This window comes from Ceratotherium simum, chromosome 30, assembly GCF_057802395.1.
Source record: "Ceratotherium simum simum isolate JZ-2026a chromosome 30, ASM5780239v1, whole genome shotgun sequence".
Classification (NCBI taxonomy): domain Eukaryota; kingdom Metazoa; phylum Chordata; class Mammalia; order Perissodactyla; family Rhinocerotidae; genus Ceratotherium; species Ceratotherium simum.
Window position 1 is genome coordinate 920837 of NC_141929.1, and position 25001 is coordinate 945837.

A 25001-nucleotide genomic window follows, 5' to 3' on the forward strand; every position below is an offset into this window, starting at 1 on the left:
GGGGCCAATGCAGGAGGTCTGGCTCTGGACTGGTAAACCTGCAGATGAACGGAAAGCTCCAGGGCCCTTCCGTCTCAAGACTGGGTGAGCCCCGGGAGACAGCCACAAAGGCCTTTCAAGATGTGAAAGCATCATAACATACAGAAAATAAAATACATAACTATTCAGTACAAAATCTGTACTCGCACAGCCACGAAGACGCACGACGACAGCTGCGCACATGACGGCTCCGACACACGTCACACGGAGGGAAAGACCCGAACCACAGACCAACACAGCGAGCCCGTCCGGAGGCCCCTTCTCGGCGCCGGACACCCGCGCGCTCGGCCAAACGCGGGGCCGCGCCCCCACGCCGCCGGCCCGCACCACGCCGCCCACACCGACACCAGGGCGAAGTGAGAGCCGGCTCTCGGCGCCTTGCCAGCCGTCCCCCGCCCCCGGGCCCTCTCCGCGCGCGGCCGCGGACGGCGCCCTCAGGCCGCAGCTGCCGTCCTCGAAGTTGGCGTGAGGCGGGCTCCGGACGGCTCTAAGGGGCGCGTCTCCCGGTTCGAGTGTCTCGGGCCGTTTCCTTCCGACCGGCTCTGCGCCATCCCCGCGGGAGAAACGCGGAGGGGGCGCCACGGCGCTCTCGCACGCGACGCCGTTCGGAACCGCCCGCTAACCCGCGGCATCAACCTGAGAAGACCGCGATCGGTGCCAGGCGCCCGGCGCTCCTGCCACCACCAAGATGGCCGCAACCCGCCTCCACCAAGATGCCCTCACCAAGCTGGCCCCGGCGCGGGGCCTCAGGCAGCGCGGGCCGCAGCCAATGGGAGCGTGCGCCTGGCCGCAGCCAATGGGCAGGCAGCGCGGGCCGCAGCCAATGGGAGCGTGCGCCTGGCCTCAGCCAATGGGCAGGCAGCGCGGGCCGCGGGCCGCGCGCCGCGCGGGGCCGCAGGGACAGAAGGGCTCTGGGCATGTCGGACTCCCGGGTGCAGGGCGCCGCTTCGGGCCGCGGGCCCGGGGGCCGCAGAAGGGCGTGGAGCGAGCTGCTCGGTAGGTGGGCACGGGGGCCCAGGAGTGGGCGGCGCCGGTCCCCGAGACCTTTTCTTGCCCGAGCCTGCGCTGGCCGGACCCGGCACACCGTCAGCGGGCAGGCTGCCTTCAGCCCACGCCGGTCCCCGACTCCCGGCCCCTCCTCGCCCCTCCTTCTTCCCCACTCGACCCCCAGCCCCTCCTCGTCCCTCCCGACCCCAGCTGCCCCACCGCGACCCCCTGCCCCTCCGTCTCCCCCCGCCTTCCGGCCCCTCCTCGTTCCCCCGACCCCTCCTGGCCCCCCATCTCAGGGCCCTGGCCGGGCTGCCCACCCCAGCCGTCCCTTGTCCAGCCGCCCTCCGTCAAACGTGGCGTCAAGAAAGGCTGTTCTACGAAGTGGGGCCTTAAGATGTCCCCCACGCGGGGCCCTGGGGCTGATGACAGGACGGGTTCGGCTCTGCTGGCCCCGGAGCCGCATCACTCGCCGAGGGTCGTTCCCGGGGCTCTCAGTCGGCGCGGTGCTGCTGACCGACCTGCACTCCGCGCGGTCGCACCAGAGTTCCCCACCACGTCCTTTTCTGTCCTAGGTCCAGTTGCATGTCCTCGCTCTGTTTCCTTGGTTCTCCACGGGGACAGTTCCCCGCTCTTGTCTTTCCTGACCTGGACGCAGGAGGCGCACTGGCCGCGGTTATATAGAGGGCTCCTCTGTTGGGTGTGTCTGAGGTTTCCTCGTGGTTAGACTGAAGTTGTGCGTTTTTGGCAGGAATCCCACGGAAGTGACGTGTCCCGGGGTCATCACGTCAGGGGGCCAGGACGTCCCGATGTCCCTTACATGAGTGTTTAAAGAACGCTGTGATTTTTTGAACTGATTTTCCCTTTTAGCGGGAAGGGTCAGACGGCAGGAGCGCAGCCCTGGAAGGGGACAGAAGTTGCAGGAGTCAGCGGTGCTCCTCCTAAGAAGCCACCTGGACTGGAGCCACCTGCTGCTCGAGGTGAGAGGACGTTGGTGTGGCCTCTGCCGGCAGGTTCAGGCTAGGGGTTTTGAACCCAGCTTGTGAAGAGACACCTGGAGAGCCTCCTGAGTGTCTGGCAGAAGCACCTGTTAAATGCTGACTGACCAAAAAAATTGGGAGCATTTATCTTTTTGAAGATAAAAGAAGTTCAAAAACAAATTTAGAAATTCTGGAAATTTCTAAATTAGTAAGTTTCGCTTTTTAAAAATGTTTTGCCTCAGGCCGCCCCGTGGCTTAGCGGTTGAGTGCCCGCGCTCCGCTGCTCGTGGCCGGGGTTCGGATCCCGGGCACGCACTGACGCACCGCTTGTCGGGCCATGCTGAGGAGGCGTCCCACATACAGCAACTAGAAGGATGTGCAACTACAACATACAACTATCTACCAGGGCTTTGGGGAAAAAATAAATAAAATTATAAAAAAAAAAATGTTTTGCCTCAGAATATTAGAGAATAGCGCAGGAGGCAAGCATTACATACACACAGGTTGTTTTTATGCACACACAGCTTGAGTTTTAAAAATGGATTCTTTGTGTTTGGTTTCTAGGTAGAAGGTCCACCACATAAAAAATTGTGTCTCGGCTCATGGATTGATCACGATGTTCCTGAGGCCTGCACTCATCTTTCTAGTTCGCTCATAGGTGTGTTAGAGTTTCCTTTTCTTAATGTATTGAGTTGTGGAAGACGTTTATTTGAAGTGACCTTGACTTGTTTATAATAAATTTAAACTCTCTCAGATAATGATCTTCAACTTACATGTATAGTCAGGACATACAAGTCATGTCTTTGTGACCTGGTTGGTGCTTGTGAGGCTGTTATTTTAAAACAGTGTTTGACTCAACATGGGGCTCAGAAGCTGTAGGAACCAAAGTGTCCCCTGGAAAAACCTGGGACGGTAAGGTGTGCCCCATTCATGGAAGGAGTGAAAACCGTGTGCTGGGTGGGGGAGGTCAGGCAGGAAACCAGAATAATGTTTCTAGGTGCCCAACCCCAATTTGAGAATATGAGATGGGGAAATTCTGTTATTAATAACGGAAGAATAAATAAGTTATTTTCTGGTCATTCATATTTTTATTATGTAATGATTGTCATGTCAGAAAGAGATATTAACTCATTAATTTGTTTTAAATTTCTATTAAAATACTTTAAACAGTGGGCTCACCTTTTTTTTTTTTGCTGAAGAGGATTCGCCCTGAGCTAAGATCTGTGCCAGTATTCCTCTATTTTATTTTATTTATTTATTTATTTTATAATTTTTTATTTATTTATTTATTTTTCTCCCAAGGCTAGTTGTATAGTTGTATGTCACAGTTGCACATCCTTTTAGTTGCTGTATGTGGGACGCGGCCTCAGCATGGCCGGAGAAGCAGTGCGTAGGTGCGCGCCCGGGATCCGAACCCCGGGCCACCAGTAGCGGAGCGCGAGCACTTAACCACTAAGCCACGGGGCCTGCCCAGTATTCCTCTATTTTGTATGTGGGCCACTGCCACAGTGTCCCCAATGAGTGGTGTAGGTCCGTGCCTGAGATCCAAACCCGTGAACCTGAGCTTTTGAAGTGGAGCATGCCAAACTTAACCACTACGCCACGGGGCTGGCCTAGGCTCGCCTTGATAACTGATCACTAAAGGTCATTGGTCAGTGATAATTGATTTTTACTGCCATAATTGCATTTTAATTTCACAAATTATGCATCATTATTCCAGGAAACTAAGGTCAGCCACACACTTTCTTGTATGGACTTTTATAAGAGCTTATATAAGGAGCTCTTAACCTTGACCACAGAAATATACACCCTTAATTTATGAATTTTTTAGTTGTTTTTCCTGCTGAAGATAGTGGCTACCATACTTATTCATATTTAGGTAATATTCATATTCAAAAAGGTAAATAAAAACAGAAATAAACTTTCCCATGGAGATAAATTGGAAATAAATGGCTAGAAATCAGCATTTTCTACCTTTCTACCATAAATTATTTGACTCTAGTACTTGGTAATTTGTAATATTATCATTTGGAACCTTTGTAATTATTGCAAGTGTTTTCACTTATATATTGGTATGTGTTTTCAGAGCCTTGAAGATAATGGGCATGTGCTACAGTCTTCTGTTTTAAAAAAGAAATTAATTTTGGAAGTCAAATAAATTAGAAAACAGTTTGCTTGTAGGCATTGCCTATTTCTAGGCTGCCCATCATTTCTCACTTTATTGAATGCAGACCAGAGGCTGGTCACTCAGGAGGCCTGTGGGCCCAGCACCCAGGTTCTACCTGGCAGCCCAAGGACTGAGCAGACCTGTGGCCTCCACTGCCCACCAGGTGCGTGGCATAGCATTGGGAAACCAGACCCAGTTTCCACTCATATGTTAATGTAAAGTTGACGGGAGCAGGTCTGTCTTGGACACTGAAGTAATTAGAGAAACAGGAATTTGTTAAAAGAGTTCTCAATTTATTGTGCTCCTCTGGAAAAAAATTGATGAAGTTCTTAGGTTTTATCTGCCAAGCTCCTTTGTTTGTGTCACACAAAACACACATGTGTATTTGCAACGAGGAGCTTCAGATGTTGGCCCTGATCGTCTCATGAGCTGCTTTAGTCATGAAATTGTCTTAATTTTATACCTCGTGTTTTTCCTTCTAGATCGATTGTCCCCTTCAAAGGCAATTTTCTGTGGTGCTACAACTTAAAAGGAGGCATTGTAAACTGCAAGTCTTTTACTTTAGATTTTGTAGTGTGTCTCCCATGTTTTGTCTTTAAGGCTCTGCTTTGCGGGATCACGCCTCACTGCTGGGAGTTCCAGTGGCCGTCTTGTCCAGCCAGATGGTTGCCTCCAGCATTGTGCGGATATGTGAGGCAGAGGCTGAGCATGCTCACAGGGCACTGCTGGACTCGGTGCAAAGAGTAAGATGCTGCACAACAAGGAAACGGTGCTACTCATTACATTTAAGCTGTTTGGGAAAATAGGACATTTCTTTAGTATTGTTTCAGGTTTTTGCCTATTTTTTTAAAAAGATTTACTCTCTCTTTTCAGAAGAAACTGTCTTCCTTGATAGAGATTGCTCAGTATTTATTAGCACACAGTATGTTCTCCCGTCTCTCCTTCTGTCAAGAATTATGGAAAGTACAGGTAAATTTCCGATTGTAGGAAAGTGTTACTATAAGTAACAATGTTCTGTTGATTTGGGTTGAGCCAACAGAATCCCTAGGTTTCCTTAGGAATTCCACCAAGCTTCTCATTAATTACAGAGAGTGGGGGAAAAAGGCGTTCAGCAAATGCCTCTGTGGATGGGAAAGAAATGCCCTCAATTATATTTGTCAATATGTGCCCATCATTAGTAATGTTTATTAGAATAGAACATACCACAGAAACATGACGCTCTGCCTTCTTAGGTATATTATTATGAACAATTTTCCAGGGCAGTGTAGTACACTAGAAGAATATAATTTAAAAATTATTCTTATCTGTTTTTTGAAGCATTTTGAATTCAATAGGTTTATAGATTTTTAAACAATTGAAAGAACTCAACGTAACTGGTTATTAAAAGAGATCAGTGAAAGATCTATATATATAGATCTTTCTATATATATATATATAGAAAAAGGAAAGAAACAACCAAGGTGATGGTACATTCATGATTTTCCCCCATTCTTTTACCCAGGCTACATTATAGAGTTCAGTTGATTTGTGAGGTGTTGGTATGGTCCCTGTGCTCACTGATAACTATCTAGTTGGGGGAAGGGGCAGCTAAATGCACATGAAATGCAGTGATATAGGTGTTCACAGGTGTGCAGAGAAGAGTGGGCGACTATCTGATTGGATGGTTCCAAAAGGCTTCCTAGAAAAGCCAGAAGTTGCATGGATTGTGGAGGAAGAGAACGAGTTGGCTGGGTGACAGGGAGGACATAGTAGGCAGTGGAAGATAGATCGGACTTGAGCAAGTTGTCTGAGGGGATTGGTGTGTGTCTTTGCTCCAGGAGGGAGAGCTTCACTGGGAGAGGATAGAAGGAGAGAGATGGAGGCCAGATCACAAAGGGCTATGCCATGTTGAAGAGTCTGGACTTTGTCCTGAAAGCTGTGAGGAACCACTGAAGGACTAAAGAGGAGAAGAGATTGACATGTCCAGTTTATATTTTGGAATCATGTGTTGGGCCTATGGAGAAAGTCCTAGAAGTGTGGTTAAGCTAGGGACTGGACAGGGCGCATGTCTGAGCCTTTGAGGAAGCAATGGTGGTGGGATGCGGGAGGAGATGAAACATGGTAATGCTGAGTGTCTGAGACTTGGTGAGTTTTAAAACCACAGTGGACGAAATATATATTTTAGGCTGTGCTTGTTATTCCACTTTAATTTTCAGTAGAGCATGATGGTTAAGAACACAAGCTGAACATTTTGTAGGAAAATGCGTGCATAAAGGACTCATAGTACTGTTGTTTTCTTTAGAATTCTTTATTGCTTGAAGCTCTGTGGCATCTTCATGTACAAAACATTGTGAGCCTCCAGGAGCTGTTGGAAAGGTAGTATACAGCGATAATTTAATGTTACCTTAATATTACATGATTTATTTTTTTGTAGTCTAGAATCACTTATTTATATATCAAAGCCAAAAATCACCTGGAGAAACTATTACTTTATTAAAAGAGAACATTTGTTATAATTGAACTCCTTATCATGCACAGACTTGGTAATTTTTTTCGTGTAAGATGTATCGTGATAAAATATTAAAAACTGAAAAAGAGACGTTTAGGTAAATATGGTTGATAGAATGTGTGCAACTACTTTTATTCCTTCCTGAAATCCCATCAAGAGTCAGAAAAGAGATTTTATAAAATACATAATCCCATAACGATGGAAGAGGAAGCAGGAGGCAGATGGACCAGTGGTAAATGACGTAGCAAACTTGAGAAAGACTTGTCCTAAGCCAGCAGTGCAGAAAGAAGAGAACCAATCCAGTTTATTCTCTTTCTTCCTGAAAGACTGAAGAGTTGATGGCACCAGGCACCCCTAGATGTAGGGTGAAGGAGAGACGGCTCAGTAGAATTGATTGAAAGCATATAGAAGAAGCATTTGAACCTTAGATCAGGTGCCTTACTTGCTCCAGGCAGCCAGGTGATTATTCCTCTCCTAGTCAAACAGAAGGCTGGAGGTTTATATGTTTATTCTCTGGTCAGGAAAAACAGGGTATCTGGTTTGGGGGACTGTCAAGCCCAGTTGAAAATGCCGTATTGAAACCAGTGGTGCTATGACATGGGGGTCACATCTGGATTTAAAAAATTGGATCTTTATACCAAACAATTCTAGATGAATCAAAGAGGAAAAAATGAAATTGTAAAAGTACTAGAAGAAATCGTGGAATAATGTTTTTATAATCTTGAAGTGGGGAAGGCCTAAATATGATATATAGCCCAGAAGTTAGAAAGGACTAATAGATTTAAATTTTCTAACGTATACACCTAATGTAAGAGCACCAAAATATGTGAAGCAAAAAATGACAGAATTGAAAGAAGAAATAGACTATTCCAGCTCTAACAGAGCCTTCAGTACCCCACTTTCAGTAATGGATAGAACTACTAGTCAGATCAGAAATGATGTAAAGACTTGAACGACACTACAGCCCAACCTGACTTAATGTCTATAGAATGTTCCACCCATTAGTAGCACAATACATGTTCTTTTTTTTGTGTGTGTGTGAGGAAGATCAGTCCTGAGCTAACATCCGATGCCAGTCCTCTTCTTTTTGCTAAAGAAGATTGGTTCTGGGCTAACATCCGTGCCCATCTTCCTCGACTTTAAATGGGACGCTGCCAGAGCATGGCTTGTTGAGCGGTGTGAAATCCGACCCTATGAACCCCGGGAGTGGAATGCGCACACTTAACCGCTTTGCCACCAGGCCGGCCCCACAATACACATTCTTAAGCATGGAACAATCTCTAGGATAGAACATACAATTCAGGCTGTAAAACAAGTTGGGATAAGTTTAAAAGGATTGAAATCATATCAAGTGTGTGCTCCAATCACAAAGTAACTATTGGAATCAACAAGGAAGTTTGAGAAATTCATAGTATTTGGAAATTCAGCAATATACTTTTAAATAATCACTGGGTCAAAGAAGAAATCACCAGGGAAATTAGAAAATACTTCGAGGTGAATGGAAATGAGATGAATGAAAATGAAAACAATATACCAAAATTTATGGGATGCAGCTAAAAGTGCTTAGAGGGAATTTATAGCTGCAACAGCCCACACAGTCATGCACCACATAACGATGTTTTGGTCAACAACAGACCACATATTCAAAGGTAGTCCCATAAGATTACCACCATACAGCCTAGGTGTGTAGTAGGCTATACCAGGTAGGTTTGTGTACGTACACTCTATGATGTTTGCACAACAATGAAATCAACTAACAACCCATTTGTCAGAATGTATCCCCATCGTTATATGTGATACGTGACTGTATTAGAAAAAAGAGTGATCTCAAATCAATGACTTAAGCTTTGATCTGAAGAAACTAGAGAAAGAAGAGCAAACTAAACCTAAAGTAAGAAGAAGGAAAGAAATAATAAGGATTAGAGTAGATGTCAATAAAATAGAAAACAAAAACAGTAGAGAAAAATCAATGAAACAATTGGTTCTTTGAAAAGATCAACAAAATTGATAAACTTAGCTAAACTTACCAAGAAAAAAGACACAAATGACCAAAATCAGGAATGAAAAGAAGGGAATATCATGAACAATTTTATGCTGATAAATTAGAAAACATAAAAAGGACAAATTTCTAGAAAGATGAAAATGACTGCAACTGACTTAAAAAGTCTGAAGAGATCTATAACAAGAAAAGAAATTGAATTACTAATTTAAAATCTTCCCACAAAGAAAATCTTGGCGGGGGCCAGCCCAGTGGGGTAGCGGTTAAGTGCGCGCGCTCTGCTTCGGCAGCCTGAGGGTTCGCAGGTTGCAGGTTCAGATCCCGGGCACGCACTGACGCACTGCTTGTGAAGCCATGCTGTGGCAGTGTCCCATTCAATGTAGAGGAAGATGGGCACGGATGTTAGCCCAGGGTGAGTCTTCCCCAGCAAAAAGAGGAGGATTGGCATTGGATGTTAGCTCAGGGCTGATCTTCCTCACAAAAAAGAAAAAAAGAAAATCTTGGGCCCAGATGACTTCACTAGTGAATTCTACCAAACATTTAAAGAGGAAATATGCCATTCCTTCATAAATTCTTCCAGCAAGTAGAGGAGGGAACACTTTCCAACTTATTCTATGAGGCGAGTGTTAACTAACGTGATATGAAAGCCAGACAAAGACGTCACAAGACAGGGAAACTACAGACCAATATCTCTCATGAATGCAGATGCAAAAATCCTCAACAAAATATTTGTAAACTGAATCCAGCAACATAGAAAAAGGGTTGAACACCATAGTAAGTGAGATTTATCCCAAAAATGCAAGATTGGTTTAACATCTGAAAATCAGTATATTAATAGGATAAAGGACAAGAAGGGTCATCTAAATGGATGCAGAAAAAGCAATTGATAAAATCCTACACTCTTGGGCTGGCCCTGTGGCTTAGCGGTTAAGTGCACGCGCTCTGCTACTGGCGCCCCGGGTTCGGATCCCAGGCATGCACCGAAGCACTGCTTCTCTGGCCATGCTGAGGCTGTGTCGCACATACAGCAACTAGAAGGATGTGCAACTATGACGTACAACTATCTACTGGGGCTTTGGGGAAAAAAAAGGAGGAGGATTGGCAATGGATGTTAGCTCAGAGCTGGTCTTCCTCAGCAGAAAGAGGAGGATTAGCATGGATGTTAGCTCAGGGCTGATGTTCCTCACACACACAAAAAAAATCCTACACTCTTTTGTGATAATGACTCAATGAACTAGGAATAGAAGGTAACTTCCTCAGCCTGATAAAGGTCATCTGTGAACAACCCACAGCTAACATTATAACAATGAAAGACAAAAGGCTTTTCCTCCTAAGATCAGGAACATTGTTGATACTTCTATTCAACATTATTGGAGTTTCTAGCCAGGGAATTAGGTGAGAAAAAAGGCATCCAGATTGGAATGGAAGAGGTAAAACTGTTTGCAGATGACTTGATCTTGCATATAGAAAATCCTAAGGAATCCACACCAAAAAGTATTAGAGCTAATATATGAATTCAGCAAGGTTGCAGGCTACAAGATCAATATACAGAAATCAATTGTATTTTTATATGGTAATAATGAACAATTTGAAAATGAAATTAAGAAAATAATTCCATTTAAAAGAGCATCAAAAAGAATAAATTAGTAAAGCTAAAGAGCTGCAAAACTTGTACACTGAAAACTATAAAACATCATTGAAAGAAATTAAGACTTGAATAAAAACATTCCATCTTTATGGAATGGAAAATTTAATACTCTTAAGATGGTAGTACTCCCTCAAAACGATCTACACATTGTCTTTTCAACAAATGGTGCAGGGACAACTGAACATCTATACGTAAAAGAATGAAGTTGGACCCCTACCTCACACTACATGCAGCAGTTAACTCATAATGCATCAGAGACCTAAATGTAAGAGCTAAAACCATAGAACTCCTAGAAGAAAATCTAGGGGTAAATCTGCATTGACTTTGGATTAGGCAATGGTTTCTTGGATAAGACACCTAAAACTCATGCAGCAAAAGGAAAAATAGATCAATTAAGCTTCATCAAATTTTAAAACTTGTGCGTCAACACTATCTAGACAATGAAAAGATAATCCACAGAATGGGAGAAATTATTTCCAAATCATATATCTGATCTAGTCTCTAGCATAGATAAAGAACTCTTATACCGCAACAGTAAAAAGACAAATCATCCAATTAAACAATGGACAAAGGATCTCGATAGACATTTCTCTAAAGACAGACGAACGGCCAAGCACATGAGAAGTTGCTCAGCATCGTTAGTCACCAGAGAAATGCAAACCTGACATGTGAGAACGTGAGGGCCCTCCCGCATCACTGCTCCTGCTCCCAGATCTAGGCTTTGCAGGTCGCATGATGCTTCTTCGTGGCCAATGCCCTTGAGGACAACCTATAGTCCATAACTGCTGCCATCTGTTAAATTGTCTCTAATTACTTTATTATTGCTGACCTTTCTTTTTTCCCCAACATTAACAAGCTACTCCAAATAAATAAATGATTTGAAAATGATTATTTTTAACGTCAGTCACAGCCGTCCCTGACACCTGTTGTGTCATCTGGCCCCGTTGTGACTTCTTGGGGCACAAAGGCTCAGACAGTTGCTAGTTCATTGTCAGTGGCCCAAGCTTCCTAGTGAAATGAGTGTGAAAGAAAATGGCCCGATGGAAAAGAACGATGAAGTCAGGGTAAGCTGTGTGCTTGTGTTCCCAGCCATGCCGACCTGCAGGCCGTGGTTGCATGGCTTTTCAGGAACCTGCGCCTTCTATGTGAGCAGATAGAAGCGTCCTGTCAGCACACTGACATCGCCAGGGCGATGCTTTCTGGTAAGTTCACGACAGAGGCGAGTGCCTGGGTAAAATTTATTTAGATAGTGGGGATGCTTTTTGTCTGACGATCTATGGGAAGCAGAACAGTCTCCTATACCCGTGGCGTGGAAATCGAATATGAAATCATCTCAATCCATACCTGTTGTTGTGCGTTTGCATTTAACTTGAATTGTGTGGAAATTTTGGTAAGTCAGCCTGTTGATGTGTTGTGTTGGGGGGGCCCCCCCGTAGCTGGTGTGTTAAGTTGAATATGTGCAGATTATGACCTGTGAATGAGGCGGCACAAGCCACCCACACGAGGTGGGCCGGTAGCTCCCTCAGCATCTGAATTCCCACTTTGGGGAAGTAAAAACCCTGGGACTGTTTTTATTGAAGGCGCAGTTTCAGTACACTCACACAAAGGAAGTAAAGTCACAAGATTTATTACTGACACATCCCAGAATTGAGGGGGAGCAATGAACTGGGGGAAAGGGCAGTCCTCTGCCCTAGGTGGAGAGGGAGCAGGGCAGCAAGCACCTGTTACTTATAAGGTGGTTGGGGTGGAGGTCACTAATTTTTGTGGGCTCAACTCTGAGTGGTCATTTTAAAAGGTGCCCCGAGAAAAGCAGAGTGGGCACTTGTGGGCATCCTAAGCTCAGGTCCTTTTCTAAATGTCCAGACTGTGGGTGTGAGCAGGGTTGTCACACTTTAAATGCAGAGGCAGCAACTTAGTGTAGCTGTTTTCTCATTACACCTCTGTGTTTCTGGGCACCTTTCTCTTAAGTGGGCCCCAGCCCTTGCTGCTCTGAGCCAGGAAACCCTGCCATTGCCAGAACCCCTGAGGAATGAAATCCACAAATAAATGAAAAGTTAGATGAAAAGTGGAGTGCTCCATATAGGCATCTTGTGGATTTTTTTCCTTTGCAAAAGAGGCATTTTTTTTTTCCTAATACTTTCTTGGTGACATGAGCTACTTGTGATTCATGAATCCTGTGATCTGGTCCCAGATAGTTTAAGTTCAAACTGAAGATTAGACAGAAAATCTTTTTAATTTCCGTCCTCTTGATTCTGATCTTCTCAGAAGATATGAGTCCATTTCCTGCCTCACTCCCAGAATGTTATGCTTCCAGGTCCTAGTGGTCCTTGTATTTCTGGCATAGGGGACTGGCTGGAGAGAAAATCAACAAGGAGCCCATAGAGGCTGCTTTTTTGTTTGCTTTAAGAGAGCATAAACTTGATTGATTATAAGTATTTCCTTTTCAAATAGAATGACAGGAGGAAAAATCGGGTGCAGTAAGGGATTTGGTTGGTGGGATTTAGTGAACACTTGTGTGAGGTGGTCACGTGGGTGGTAACCTATGCAGGGGCTCCCAGGCCCGGAGCAGGCTGTCCTGACAGCCCACGTGGTCCTCACCCTTCCAGTCCCTCTGAGGCCAGTAGTGTGTGAAATTCACAGCTATTTGGAGACCACAGTGTATGTAAATACTTTGGTTTTGTGGTTTTCAGATTTTGTGCAAATGTTTGTTTCGAACGGATTTCAGAAAAACTCGGATCTGAGAAGAAATGTGCAGCCTGGACAGATGCCCCAGGTAGGAGGAAAAGTCAAGTGCAAGTTCGCAGAATTGGCCTCATGAAAATGTGCTGCAGTGTAAAGGGCAGTCCCCATCCCAAGTTTTCAGGGCAGTCCCCATCCCAAGTTTTCATTCTTTTTTGGAAGTTCCTCGACCAGTGGGTAACACTTTGACCCACGTTACAGTTTATAAGCTTTTAGTGAGGAAATCTGTTTTGTTATCATGAGATGCTCCCTGAGTAATATTGCTCCCTACATCCAGTGGATGTGAGGAAATGGAAATAGGCAGTAATGTGTCCCCCAGCCTGTCTTCTGGTTTCCAAAGCTCTTGAGGGTGGAGATCATCACTGTGGTACAGAATCTGGGCCTGTGCTATTAGACCAGAGAGAAGGGAGAGCTCTTCACTGGGTACGAGCTGAGAGAGCGTCAGCAAAACTCTTCTGTGCTGACATTCACCAAGCTCAAGCCAGACGCCATGGGAGCCCAGCAGGATGCGGCCAGAGCCGTGGGCCTGGGTGTCTCGGGCCATGCTGAGAGCTGTTTCAGGATATCACAACGAATACTTCCAGAAAGTCTGCCTTTCCGCTCTGTCTGGGTCTCCTCAGTGTTGGGATAATATTTTACCTCAGGAAATCTTAGAAGTGGACCTCTTTGTAAAGTCAATTTCTATTTGACTTTGGAGTAATAACTAGTTTTCTTATGTGGTGCTTGTGTGTGACTGGTGGTAACTTATGTTCTTTTTTGACAGGTCGCTGTTGCTGTACTTGAGAGGATGCTGATCTGTGAGTCAGTTGCTCTGTGCCCCATACTGGAAATGACTTAGTTTACTTTTTGGAAATTTTCACAATTGTTTGCCTTTCCATTTTGAGTATTTGACCTGTTGGTGTATTTCACCCTCTAGAGTCCTGGTACTGGAAAACCCCCCTTTTTGGGTGTAATTTGGTGTAAACTTACTCTCACTTTTTTCTCCTGGCTTTCAGTTCTCGGTGGTTTCACATTTAATCTCTAGAGCTGCAAATGGTAACCAGTTTAACGGTTACTTAGGGAAACACTTGATGGTCTACATATTTTGATAGAGTTTAAAGGTGTAATTCTTTTGTACCACTGAGATGCTTGGAAGCTTAAAGGACTTGTACCCCCTGGGGGTCTAGGAGGCCTAGGAGGTCTGTAACTTGGGAATTGAGGGGATCTTCCCAAAGATCCATTGGACTTGTCCAAAAATACTTCATTGGGGATCGTTTCTGATGGACTGTGACAGTTGTGCTGTGTCTCTGTTCTGTTCTCATGTTGTCATCAGTGGCACTTGAAGCTTTGGATGCTGGCCTGCAGGAGGAGTCCCCAACGCACAAGGCAGTGAGGTGCTGGTATGTTCCTGGGGGCAGGCCTGCGGGCATGCTCGGGGTGGTTCCTGCTAAGTTTGAGGTCCTAGGTATTTCAGACACTCACGAGGTATCAACAGCTGACTCCCACGCACACTGTCTCTTCCATTGTGATAACGTCAGGAGAGGGCGATGGCTGGAAAGCACTAGGAACCCTCTAGTCCACCTGCTTCCTTTGAAGATGAGGCAGGAGGCTGGGCCCTCTTTCTGCAGGAATCACCTGCCACCTCTGGGTCTGCACTCCTGGTCTGAGGGGATGGGCCTGTTCCTCTAAGCCCAGACTCCTAAGGGTCGTGGACCCCTCTTCCCACCCAGAGCAACCTCATTATCTTGGTGCTCTCCCTTGTTTTTTTCTTGTGAGGAAGACTAGCCCTGAGCTAACATCCGTTGCCAATCCTCCTCTTTCTGCTGAGGAAGGCTGACCCTGGACTAACATCTGTGCCCATCTTCCTCCACTTTATATGGGACGCTGCCACAGCATGGCTTGACAAGCGGTGCATCAGTGTGCACGCCCGGGATCTGAACCTGCAAACCCCGGGCCTCTGAAGCAGAGCGCACGCACTTAACCGCTATGCCACCGGGCTGGCCCCATGGTGATCTCCCTTGTGCCTGCCCTCTCAGGCCCCTTCCACGGGGCTTTCTAGAACGCACAGCTGTTAGTCATCTTTCCATTGAACCCTTCACCTGCTCTCCAAGGCTCTGGCTTGGATTCACCAGTAGTCATGGTTCTGCCATATTTGCTTTCTCTCCATGGCTCTGTGGAGGTACATTTTGTCATAACTTGTAGGGTGGACCTTGAGGTGTCAGGGTTTGCTTCAAAGTAGTGTGGGATGACGCTGACCTGGAAGGTTGGCTGTCTTCTGGGAAGCCAGGAGAATTCCCCAGCATTTCCAGATCTTGTAAATCTTTCCGTTCGTTAATTCTTTTGCTCCTGATTGCCTGTACTCCACGACTACTTTAATAGTCCTCAAATGTGCTAATTCGGTATTTTATTTGAAGTGTATAAAACATTGCTTTGTTCTCTAAATTTTATGCATGTTTATAATATGCCTGACTAGATTGCTCAAACTCACGTCGCGAGAGTCAGGTAATGACTGTCAATCTGTTTGGTTTTCTTTGTTAAATTTTTAATTAGTTGCCAGTACTTACAATAAAATCAGACATCCCCTAACAGTCTGAGTGGCCAGCCTCTCTGGCCCAATGGGGCTTAGCATCCTGGCCCTGCACCCTGGGGACGGCCAGCCCCACGTCATCCCTCTTACCCAGCTTTTCCTCGTTGCATGTGTGACTCTGGAACAGGTCACATAACTGCTGGGACCCTTGGTTTTCTCCCCTGAGGAATCAGGGTAGGGTTGACTGTGGCGCTGACCCTAGCACGCTGCTGTCGGCCCTGTCATCCTTCGTCCTTCTGACCTGTCAGTGACGTTCTGCTCCCTCTCAGGGATGGCCCTTTCCTTCCTCATCCTGTCACTTGACATTGGCTTCAGGAGCGGTTGCTGCATTTGAGTGCCTACATATGCCAGGTGCTCTGCTCAAGGCTTGGCGTGCCCCTGCTGTCTCTGATTCCTATTTCACAGAAGGAGAGGCTTTGCAAGGTCTTCAGTTTGCTGGAACCTGGTCCTACCATTGGCTGCAGGTTACTGTGATTGCTGCAGCCTCCCTTCGGTTCTGTGCAGGTCCAGCCCTTCCTGAGCTCTCTGTCCTGCTTTGCTCAACAGGTGTCTTCATTGCCTTTGTTTTCTTCCTTGTTGAAACTACGATTCCCTGGATTCCGTTTCAAGACTGTGGTCAGTAGCCCAGCAGAGAAAGTGTGTCCGAGTTCGAAAGGGCGAGCCTGTGGGCCCCTGAGCTGGGAGCGGCAGCTTTGCTGGACAGAAATCGCTGTGATGAGCTGTTCTTCGTGTGTGAGAATGATGCCACCAGCTAGTCCTGGTGCGTGCTGGGTGCCCAGCAGACTCTCCTCTCCTGAGAGCCTCTTTCTGATGTGTTTGCAGGTTCAGCGTGTTCAGCATACACACATTTTGCAGAACCATTTCGACAGATTCTCTAAAGAAGTTTTTCAGTCACACTCTGACTCAGATACTCACCTACAAGCCTGTGCTGAGAGGTGGGTCCCCATGCCTGGTTTGTTGGAGATGGTTGTCTGCCTGGGCCCTGCTTGATGTTAACGTTCTAAGACTCTTTGAGATCATGAAGGACATGTTATTATTAAACATCCTTCCATTTGAAAGTACACATTCTCATAAAGAAAATTTAGAATTAAAGAAATGTGGAAAAGAGAATCGTCACCCATCTCATCACCAAAATAGAAATGTCTTTATCATGAAACCTTTCTTGTGGTCTTTTCTAAATAAGTTTTTGAAAACATAGTTATACTATAAATTCCACAGTTCTATTTTCATACATCACACATTGTAAGCATCTTCTTATGTAGTTACATGGTTTTCTTAACAGTGTAATATAATACTTATGTCATCTTCTACCAATGAGTGTCCTTTGGCTGACGTTGCCATGCCTTCGACGACAGACTGTCTGTAGGTTTTCACTGTTACTAATGAGGCTGGGAGGAACACCTTGCCCACTGAGCCTTCTTTTGCAGTGGTAGATCAGCAGGGTAGGTCCTTGGAGGGGCTCCTGACAGATGCTGTGTTGTGCTTTCCGGAGGGCTTAGCGTAGCTTGTCAGTGCCTGCTCCAACCTGCCGTCCCGTCAGCAGCGTCCTCACTGACTGCTCATTGACCGTGAGAGTTTTTTTTTCTTCCCCCCAAAACCCCAGTAGATAGTTGTACGTCATAGCTGCACATCCTTCTAGTTGCTGTATGTGGGATGTGGCCCCAGCATGGCCGGAGAAGCGGTGCGTCCGTGTGCGCCCTGGATCCGAACCCGGGCCGCCAGTAGCAGAGCGCGTGCGCTTAACCACTAAGCCACGGGGCCGGCCCAGACAGTGAGAGTTTAAGAGCAGCAAAATTAAAATGTAACTGATGGATGAGAAAGTATAGCAAATATGGTAAAGGATTACCAGCAGGTAATTGGACCAAAGACACAGACATTCAATAACATAGAAAATGGTTAACAAATGGAAATTGTGAACTTCACTAAATTGAAAAAATCCAAATTGTAACAAAATAGTTTTTTGACATTAAAGCTTTAAAACAGAGCTTTTTGATGATTAGTGACATTTCTGTCTGTTTTCTCTCCTGAATGAAGTTTCTGATGCTGTTCAAATGCAGAGAGAATGGAGCTTCGCGAGGACCCACCCCCTGCTCACCAGTGTGTACCGCAGGGTGAGTGTCGTGGTGGCATTGACACCTGCCACTGCGAGTGCAAGGTGGCATCTAAGGTCTGCTTCTGTGATTCCTAGTCCTTTTAAAGAGAGGCTGGAGTCTCCACAAACTTGGCTATCCATGTCGGACCCCCTGTATAAAGGTCTAGAGACTGAACTCGTCACTTGGGAAAAGCACCTTCTCCTCAAAATGAGAATTCCTCCAGCATGTACTTACCTCTGCTGAGAGGAGAGACCCACAAATGTCCACTGTTCAAGCTCCATGTTGTGTCTGATGGGAAGTGGGATGGAGGTGGGGATCCAGTCCTGCCTGACAAGTGGCTTGCTTTAACAGCCAAGCGGGGCACTTTTGTTCCAGCTCTTTGTGATAGTGAGTCCCGAGGAGCTGATTAGCCATTTACAAGAAGTTCTGGAGACACATGAGGTGAACTGGCAGCATGTGCTCTCCTGTGTGTCTACGCTGGTGATCTGCTTACCGGAAGCACAGCAGCTGGTAAACGGTGCGCTTTGGTGGGGGCCCTGTGGTGTTCTGAGTGTGTGCGTGCGCATGAAAGCACGTGCTATTCATCTGTTGTCAGCAAAACCCCAGCATTTGTGAGTGAGCCCATTGGCGGAATCACTTGTCCATCTCAGTGAGGACGGAAGCCCTCCCTTACATGCCCAAAAGGTGCCCTGCATCCTGTTGTCTGGGCTGTCCGTCAGCCTCTCCCATGGTGCCAGCTGCTGCACTGAGATCGTGCATGCCACTGCTGCTTGTGACAGCCTCACATAGTTGTTGTCTGGCATGCTCTGATCTTTATCCAGCCTCTTGAAATGGGTGTTGGGCATGCAAATCTTCTTAACCGGAATGCTCAGTCCCCAGTGGAATGCACACATTTCGTTTCTACCAGACGCCCTCCTGTACTGGCTGTGACTATGGTTCTCGCCTAGATTGGGTGGCTCGTTTGCTGGCCCGCGCGTTCGAGAGCTGCGACCTGGATAGCATGGTCACTGCCTTCCTGGTTGTGCGTCAGGCTGCGCTGGAGGGCCCATCTGTGTTCCTGTCCTATGCAGACTGGTTCCAAGTGAGTTACCACGATTGACCAGCCGGTACTCCCAGCTAGCCATTAACACGTCCCCCCCTGACCCGCCGTCGTGAGAATGAACGTGTTCCGTGGGTCAGCTCTGCAGAGATGGCCCTGGATAAACCTCCATGCATACTTCTCGGCCTCCCTCAGGCTCTGAGCTCACTATCCAGGGGCTGGCCCCTTCCCCTGGTTGCTGCCTTGCCTGCCTGTTTGGGCCTCCTTCTCTCTCTTATGAGAAAATTCATGAGGTCAGTCAGGAAGGAGTGAAAGCAGACGTGGCCGCTTCTTACTGCAGAACACACTGAGTGCCACTGCTTTCTCGTCATTCTGGGAAGAGCACTCTCTGAGGCTTCCTGGGGTCTGCTTTCTCTTCTGTTTCCCACGTTTGTGCAGCTGTTCCCAGACCTGCTGGGTCCCAGCTTTTGAGGGGTCCCTGTGAGAGCTCTGGCCATGCCTGGTGGGGGCATCTTCCAGAGATCAGCTTTGAAGGTTGGGCATGTGTAAATTTGTCATTGAAAAAGCTATCTTAGTCTGTGTAGAAGTTTTGGGATTTCCCACCGCACCACTGGATAGAGCAATTGTTGCTTCTTTGTGGAGAGCTCACCTTCCTCCAGTTTGCAAGAGTGGCCTCACCTGCCAAGAGCCCAGCTTCTCTCTGTCTGGTGTGTTGGTGGAGGATGGGTGGTCACCGAATCTTGCTTTCTTTTATTCCCTGAAGTTCCTTCTCATCGCCCTGGGCTTCCTCTAGCTCTTGGCGGTCAGCCCACAGCTCCCCCTGGATGCACGTGGGTTGTTAGCTGTGTCCACAGTAAGGGCGCCAGAGGACTGACCCCAGAATCCACCCTAGTGCTCTCTGGGCAGGTCACACGGAGTTGACCCTCTGTCCTGTGTTTGTGTGTTCTGCATCTGCCGCGAGCTCTGCCCAGGTGATGTGGTCAGAGCCAGGTGTCCCCTAGGGCCTGCATGTGTTCAGTTCTTGAGGTGACACACAGTGGGAGAAGAATGCTTCTGAAGTGCTGCGTCGAGGGTGTTTTTTTGGTGTTATTTTTCCTTTTACTTTTTTAAATCAACTTTATTGGGGTATAATTTATATAAAATAAAATGCACCCAATTTAAGTGAATGGTTGGGTGGGTTCTGACAGATGTTTGTGTGTATGCAATGTTTGAAAATCTGTTTTAATCTTTATTTTCAAGAATGTTAACGTAAATAGACCAACGTGATGATTGCAAATTTGAGCCCTCTGGGGTCAGGAATACAGTTTTTAGCTCATCACAGTATGTACTTGGATGTAATTTTCCTAATAATGAAAAGAACTGCCTTTTTCCTGGAGTGACATTAAATGCTGTTGTAACCCCAGCTCTGGGGATGCGTGTGATTTTAGACGCTTTACATAAGTACTTTTTTTTTTTTTTTTTTTACTTATTTTATTTTTTTCCCCCAAAGCCCCAGTACATAGTTGTATGTCATAGCTGCACATCCTTCTAGTTGCTGTACGTGGGACGCGGCCTCAGCATGGCCGGAGAAGTGGTGCGTCGGTGCGCACCCGGGATCTGAACCCGGGACGCCAGCAGCGGAGCACACGCACTTAACCACTAAGCCATGGGGCCGGCCTCTACATAAGTACTTTAAATAAACCATGGATCTCCTCGGTGGCTCATTTCTATCCCTGTTTTCAGTGGATATCATTGAGGCTCACTCTTAATTGAACGGATATTGCCAAGAGTCAAGAACCTTTCCGTGCAGACAGATTGAATGGAAGGAAGTGATGCCCTTTGCACTTGGATTGGAGGGTGTAAGGTGGGAGCTGAATGGCGTTGGGGAGTCCCCTTTTTATCTAATGGCTTCTAGTGTCAGTATTCACAAGAATTACGTCGTACACTCTGAAAGAAGAGCTGTGAGTTGTGCTGGTCCCGTGAGGATCAGCAGCAGCTAACAGAGTTTTGATGGGCTATGACAGGGGGCTGGGCTTCCACATGGGCCTGGGTGGCAGGACCTTGTGTTGCTTGGGGTGGGGTATTTGGTTCTCTTTGCAGGCTCATTTGCAACATATTCAGGGCCAGCGCCTTTTAGAGTCTCCTTCCTCCGAAGTCACACCCTGGGTGTCCCTGAAGGGTCAGCTTTTCTGTTGTGATCTGGGCACTTTGGGGTCCTAAGGGGCCACCCTCTGTGTGTCTCCCTGCAGTGATCTCGTCCACTCACAGACGAGTTTGGTTCAGAAGTGGCTTTATCACGTGGAATGAACGTATTTGCCAAGGAAAGAGCCCTTGTTAGGGCAGCTAATAAATTGTGTCTCTAAAGTTCACAAAAAGGTAGCATAGTTACCGTTTTCTATAGGAATATATTTTTAATTTTAGTTTTTTGTGTGTGTGTGTGAGGAGCTTAGCTCTGAGCTAACATCCGATGCCAATCCTCCTTTTTTTTTTGCTGAGGAAGATTGGCCCTGGCTAACATCCGTGCCCATCTTCCTCCACTATATATGGGACGCTGCCACAACATGGCTTGACAAGCAGTGTGTCAGTGTGCGCCCAGGATCCGAACCTGCGAACCCCGGGCCGCTGAAGCAGAGCGCGTGCACTTAACCGCTACCCCACTGGGCTGGCCCCTTTAATTTTAATTTTTTAAATAAACTTTCAGCCCATCTCTTCAGTCAAGGCGTAGCCATGACATCCTGAAATTATATGAACAAAATGGCTTTGTTGTTTCTCTTTTTTTGCAGTAGAAGTTCTCTGTTTTTGAAGCAGAGACATAGCAGCAGCTGGCTGCTGTGTGATGGTGTGATGGGTCCCTGGGTGGATGGCTCGGCCTCCCGCAGAGCAGTGCCCGCTGCCTAGTGCCTCATGCCTCTCTCCCCGCAGGCGTCCTTTGGGAGTGCGAAGGGCTACCATGGCTGCAGCAAGAAGGCGCTGGTCTTCCTCTTCAAGTTTCTGTCAGACCTCGTGCCTTTTGAGGCACCCCGGTACATGCAGGTGAGAAGCTGACTGGGGCACCTTCAGTCCCCACTGTCTCACCCACCCCCAGGCATCCTACTTGATAACTTGGGATGTCAGTGTACAGCCAGGGAGAGATGTTTGTGGTGGTAAAATGCCCAGAAGCCAGCTGCCAGTCCATCCAAGGAGATGGTAAATCAGTGATAACATTGCTGAGCTGTGAGATAGTACCCAGCTCTTCAGAAGAACAAAGCAGTCTGTGTGCTGTCGCAGAAAGATGCTCTCAGCACCCAGTTATGTGGGAAGAGCACCTGTTGTGAATGGGAAGTGTTGTATGATCCTGTCTCTGTTTTTAAAAAATGAAATATTTTTATATTGAAGAAGAATCTGGAAGGGTGTACCCCCAAACTGCCACTGGCCATTACTTGTAGGAGTGGAAGACTTTACGTTCTAGTATAGAGTTTGCATTTTTAATAACAAGTCTGTATTAACCTTGTGATTAAAAAGCCTCACTGTATCTTTCTTTCTTTTTTTTTTGTTTTTTAAGATTTTATTTATTTATTTATTTTCCCGCCAAAGCCCCAGTAGATAGTTGTATGTCACAGCTGCACATCCTTCTAGGTGCTGTATGTGGGACACAGCCTCAGCATGACCAGAGAAGCGGTGCGTCGGTGCGCGCCCAGGATCCGAACCCGGGCCACCAGCAGCAGAGCGCGCGCACCCACCCGCCAAGCCACGGGGCCGGCCCTCTATGCTTTCTTTCTAAATCAGATCACTGTGCCCACCATTCGTTTTGGGGGTAGGACACTTGAAAACTGATTCTCGCCTTTTTAAATTAAGAAACTTGCGTTACATTCCAAAGAATGCATATGACTAATGTACCTATCCCTGGGTGAAGCCCAGAATGCTTGCTTTTACACCTTGGGGGCCCTCCCTCCCCACCCTGCCCTGCCTGTGTAACCCCTCGTCTTTCCTGACCACTGTGTTTGTGACCACAGCTGGTGGTCCTTTAAGATGGAAGGTGCCTGGGGCCGGCCCTGTGGCGTAGCGGTTAAGTGCTCCCGCTCCGCTGCTGGCGGCCCAGGTTCAGATCCTGGGCACGCACCGACACACCGCTTGTCAGGCCATGCTGTGGCGGCGTCCCACATGAAGTAGAGGAAGATGGGCACAGATGTTAGCTCAGGGCCAGTCTTCCTCTTAAAAAGAGGAGGATTGGCATGGATGTTAGCTCAGGGCTGGTCTTCCTCACCAAAAAAAAAAAAAGATGGAAGGTGCGTTGTGATTACAGGTGTGAACACTGCCCGTAGCACCAGGTGCCTCTGAGAGGAGGGCCAGGGGTGTGGTGGCCAAGCGGCTGCTCTGTGGCAGGACCCTGCCTGCCCTCTTCTGGGCCTGGCCCACTTCTGAAGGAATGTCCGAGGGTACTGTAGAGACCCTCACCCAGGATTCCATCTGTCCCACCTCCAGCTTTTGCCCTGGTGGTCTTTGGCTGATTTTTTGACTTTCCTGTCATCAGTACAAGTGTTTCCCCAAAAAGTTACAAGCAGTTCATGGGCTGATCTAATCCTTGTCTGCCGTTTGCCCACAGGTGCACATTCTCCACCCACCGCTGGTTCCCAGCAAGTACCGCTCCCTTCTCACGGACTACATCACGCTGGCCAAGACGAGGCTGGCCGACCTCAAGGCGAGTCCCAGCCACCCCTGCAAGCCTGCTTCCTCACCCTTTTCCCACAGAGGCCACCGTCTGTCTGGGCTCTCACGTTCTTGCTCATGTCTTCCCTGTAGGTTTCTATAGAAAACCTGGGGCTCTATGAGGATTTGTCTTCAGCCAGGGATGTCACAGAGGTAATGTCACCTCGGCGCTCCTGCCCCCTCAGGCCTCTCCCCCTGCTCACCAAGCACAGTCTCATTCCCTGTGACTGAGTTGGGCATTTGAGCCTTCTCTGTCTGGGAGCTGGTACATCTGGTGCAGCTGGAGGGTGACAGTTATCCTGCAGCTGTTTGTTCTGCAGTATTCCGTGCAGTTCAGAGCAGGAACAAGAAGAGTCACTATGTATAGGAAGGTTTGTCTTTTAGGAGATTTCCTTTCACGTGGGTTTGAATGGTACAGGTGGTCTGTAAAACAGTGTGTGGGGGGCGGGGGTCATGAGTTTCTAGGAATTACAGAAAAAGGTGTTAACTATATTTATGTAAACCAAATGTCTGATGGCCTTAATGGCATCTGTATGTATTTTTTTTAAGACCATTTTACTTAAAAGTTGTGAGTTGCTGGAGAGCCCTTAGAGATGCCATTAAAGTCTTAGGTGAATATTTAATGCAAATTTCCATGCAAGAGTTATTGCTCTTCATAAGTTGTCATTTCATAATTTTTTTAAAATCTCAAAAATTAAGTCTCTGCTCCTTTCCACCTGAAAATCTTTCATTGGAACCCTGTATTCTCCTAGAGGGGCAGCAGAAAGGAGAGGCAGGAAGAATGCATGGATCTGGGATGGCAGCAGTGGCTTCCCAGAGGTGTGGAGTGGTCCCTGGTGGCCGCTCATTGCTAGGTCTGAGCAGCTAGGATTAGGAGTCTCTGTAATTGTTCCCTTGCTGTGTTGTGCATCAACCCTGAAATGGCAGAATTGTTGGAGTGTGGAGGAACAGGGTGATGGCACCCCTCTCTAGTGAAGGTTTTTTTTTTTAATCTTCTCTTCTTCTCCTGTCCTCCCCGTACAGAGCCAGCCCCACAGCCAAGCACCCCAGGATGTTGAGAAGGCCCTCCTGGTGTTTGAGCACACGGGGAAAATTCCCGTCGCTGTCTTGGAGGCCAGGTAGGGTCCTGCCGCCTGGCGTTGTCTCCTCATGTGTCCTCAGAGCCACAGCAAGCAGGGTGGTCATTGTGTACGTGGGGAGACTAGGGAGTCGGTGTAAATGTCCCATCGAGGGTCCTGCAGCTTGATGGTGTGGAGCCCTTGCTGTGAGATATATTTTCTTTAGAAAAGCATGCGGCACCTCAGAACAGCCAACAGGAAGTGTTGAGTAGAGACATGAGAGAACAGGCCCTCGGTCTAGTGACAAGGATTTTTTATTAATGCTTCATTGGTGACCAGCATGGAGCCAGTATAGGGAATTGAATAGCAAAATTCTGTTGAATGTAGTATGATCCCAAAACATCTTGAATTCTGGTTGCTGCCAGTGTAGGATAGCTTTCTTAAGGTTTGCTTCTGAGAAATGTGAACTGATTCCAGCTCCTGGGACTTCTAGATCAGCTGCAAGGAGAATGCCCACAATTGACCTGAAGCGA

The 25001-nt window shown here is 47.1% G+C and overlaps 1 protein-coding gene across 14 annotated transcripts in view; it reads left to right on the forward strand.

Annotated features, from left to right (window-relative positions):
• Positions 1-934: 934 nt before the first annotated feature.
• Positions 935-25001, forward strand: part of FANCA (FA complementation group A) — a 61464-nt gene continuing 37397 nt past the window's right edge. For 12 of the 14 annotated variants that reach the window (XR_015549089.1, XR_015549087.1, XR_015549088.1 and 9 more), the window contains exons 1-18: positions 935-1035; positions 1897-2006; positions 2571-2664; positions 4774-4916; positions 5047-5142; positions 6455-6528; positions 11398-11510; positions 12999-13081; positions 13811-13844; positions 14360-14426; positions 16436-16548; positions 17648-17724; positions 18082-18223; positions 18654-18787; positions 21647-21757; positions 23307-23402; positions 23504-23563; positions 24434-24528. Coding sequence is in view for 8 of the 14 variants with exons in the window: in XM_087419703.1 (XP_087275829.1) it covers positions 957-1035; positions 1897-2006; positions 2571-2664; positions 4774-4916; positions 5047-5142; positions 6455-6528; positions 11398-11510; positions 12999-13081; positions 13811-13844; positions 14360-14426; positions 16436-16548; positions 17648-17724; positions 18082-18223; positions 18654-18787; positions 21647-21757; positions 23307-23402; positions 23504-23563; positions 24434-24528 (1721 nt within the window). In the remaining 6 variants the exon portion in view is untranslated. Of the gene's footprint in view, positions 1036-1896; positions 2007-2570; positions 2665-4747; positions 4943-5046; positions 5143-6454; positions 6529-11397; positions 11511-12998; positions 13082-13810; positions 13845-14359; positions 14427-16435; positions 16549-17647; positions 17725-18081; positions 18224-18653; positions 18788-21646; positions 21758-23306; positions 23403-23503; positions 23564-24433; positions 24529-25001 lie in introns of those variants that run through there. The other 2 variants (XM_087419710.1, XM_087419709.1) reach the window with 2 other exon arrangements.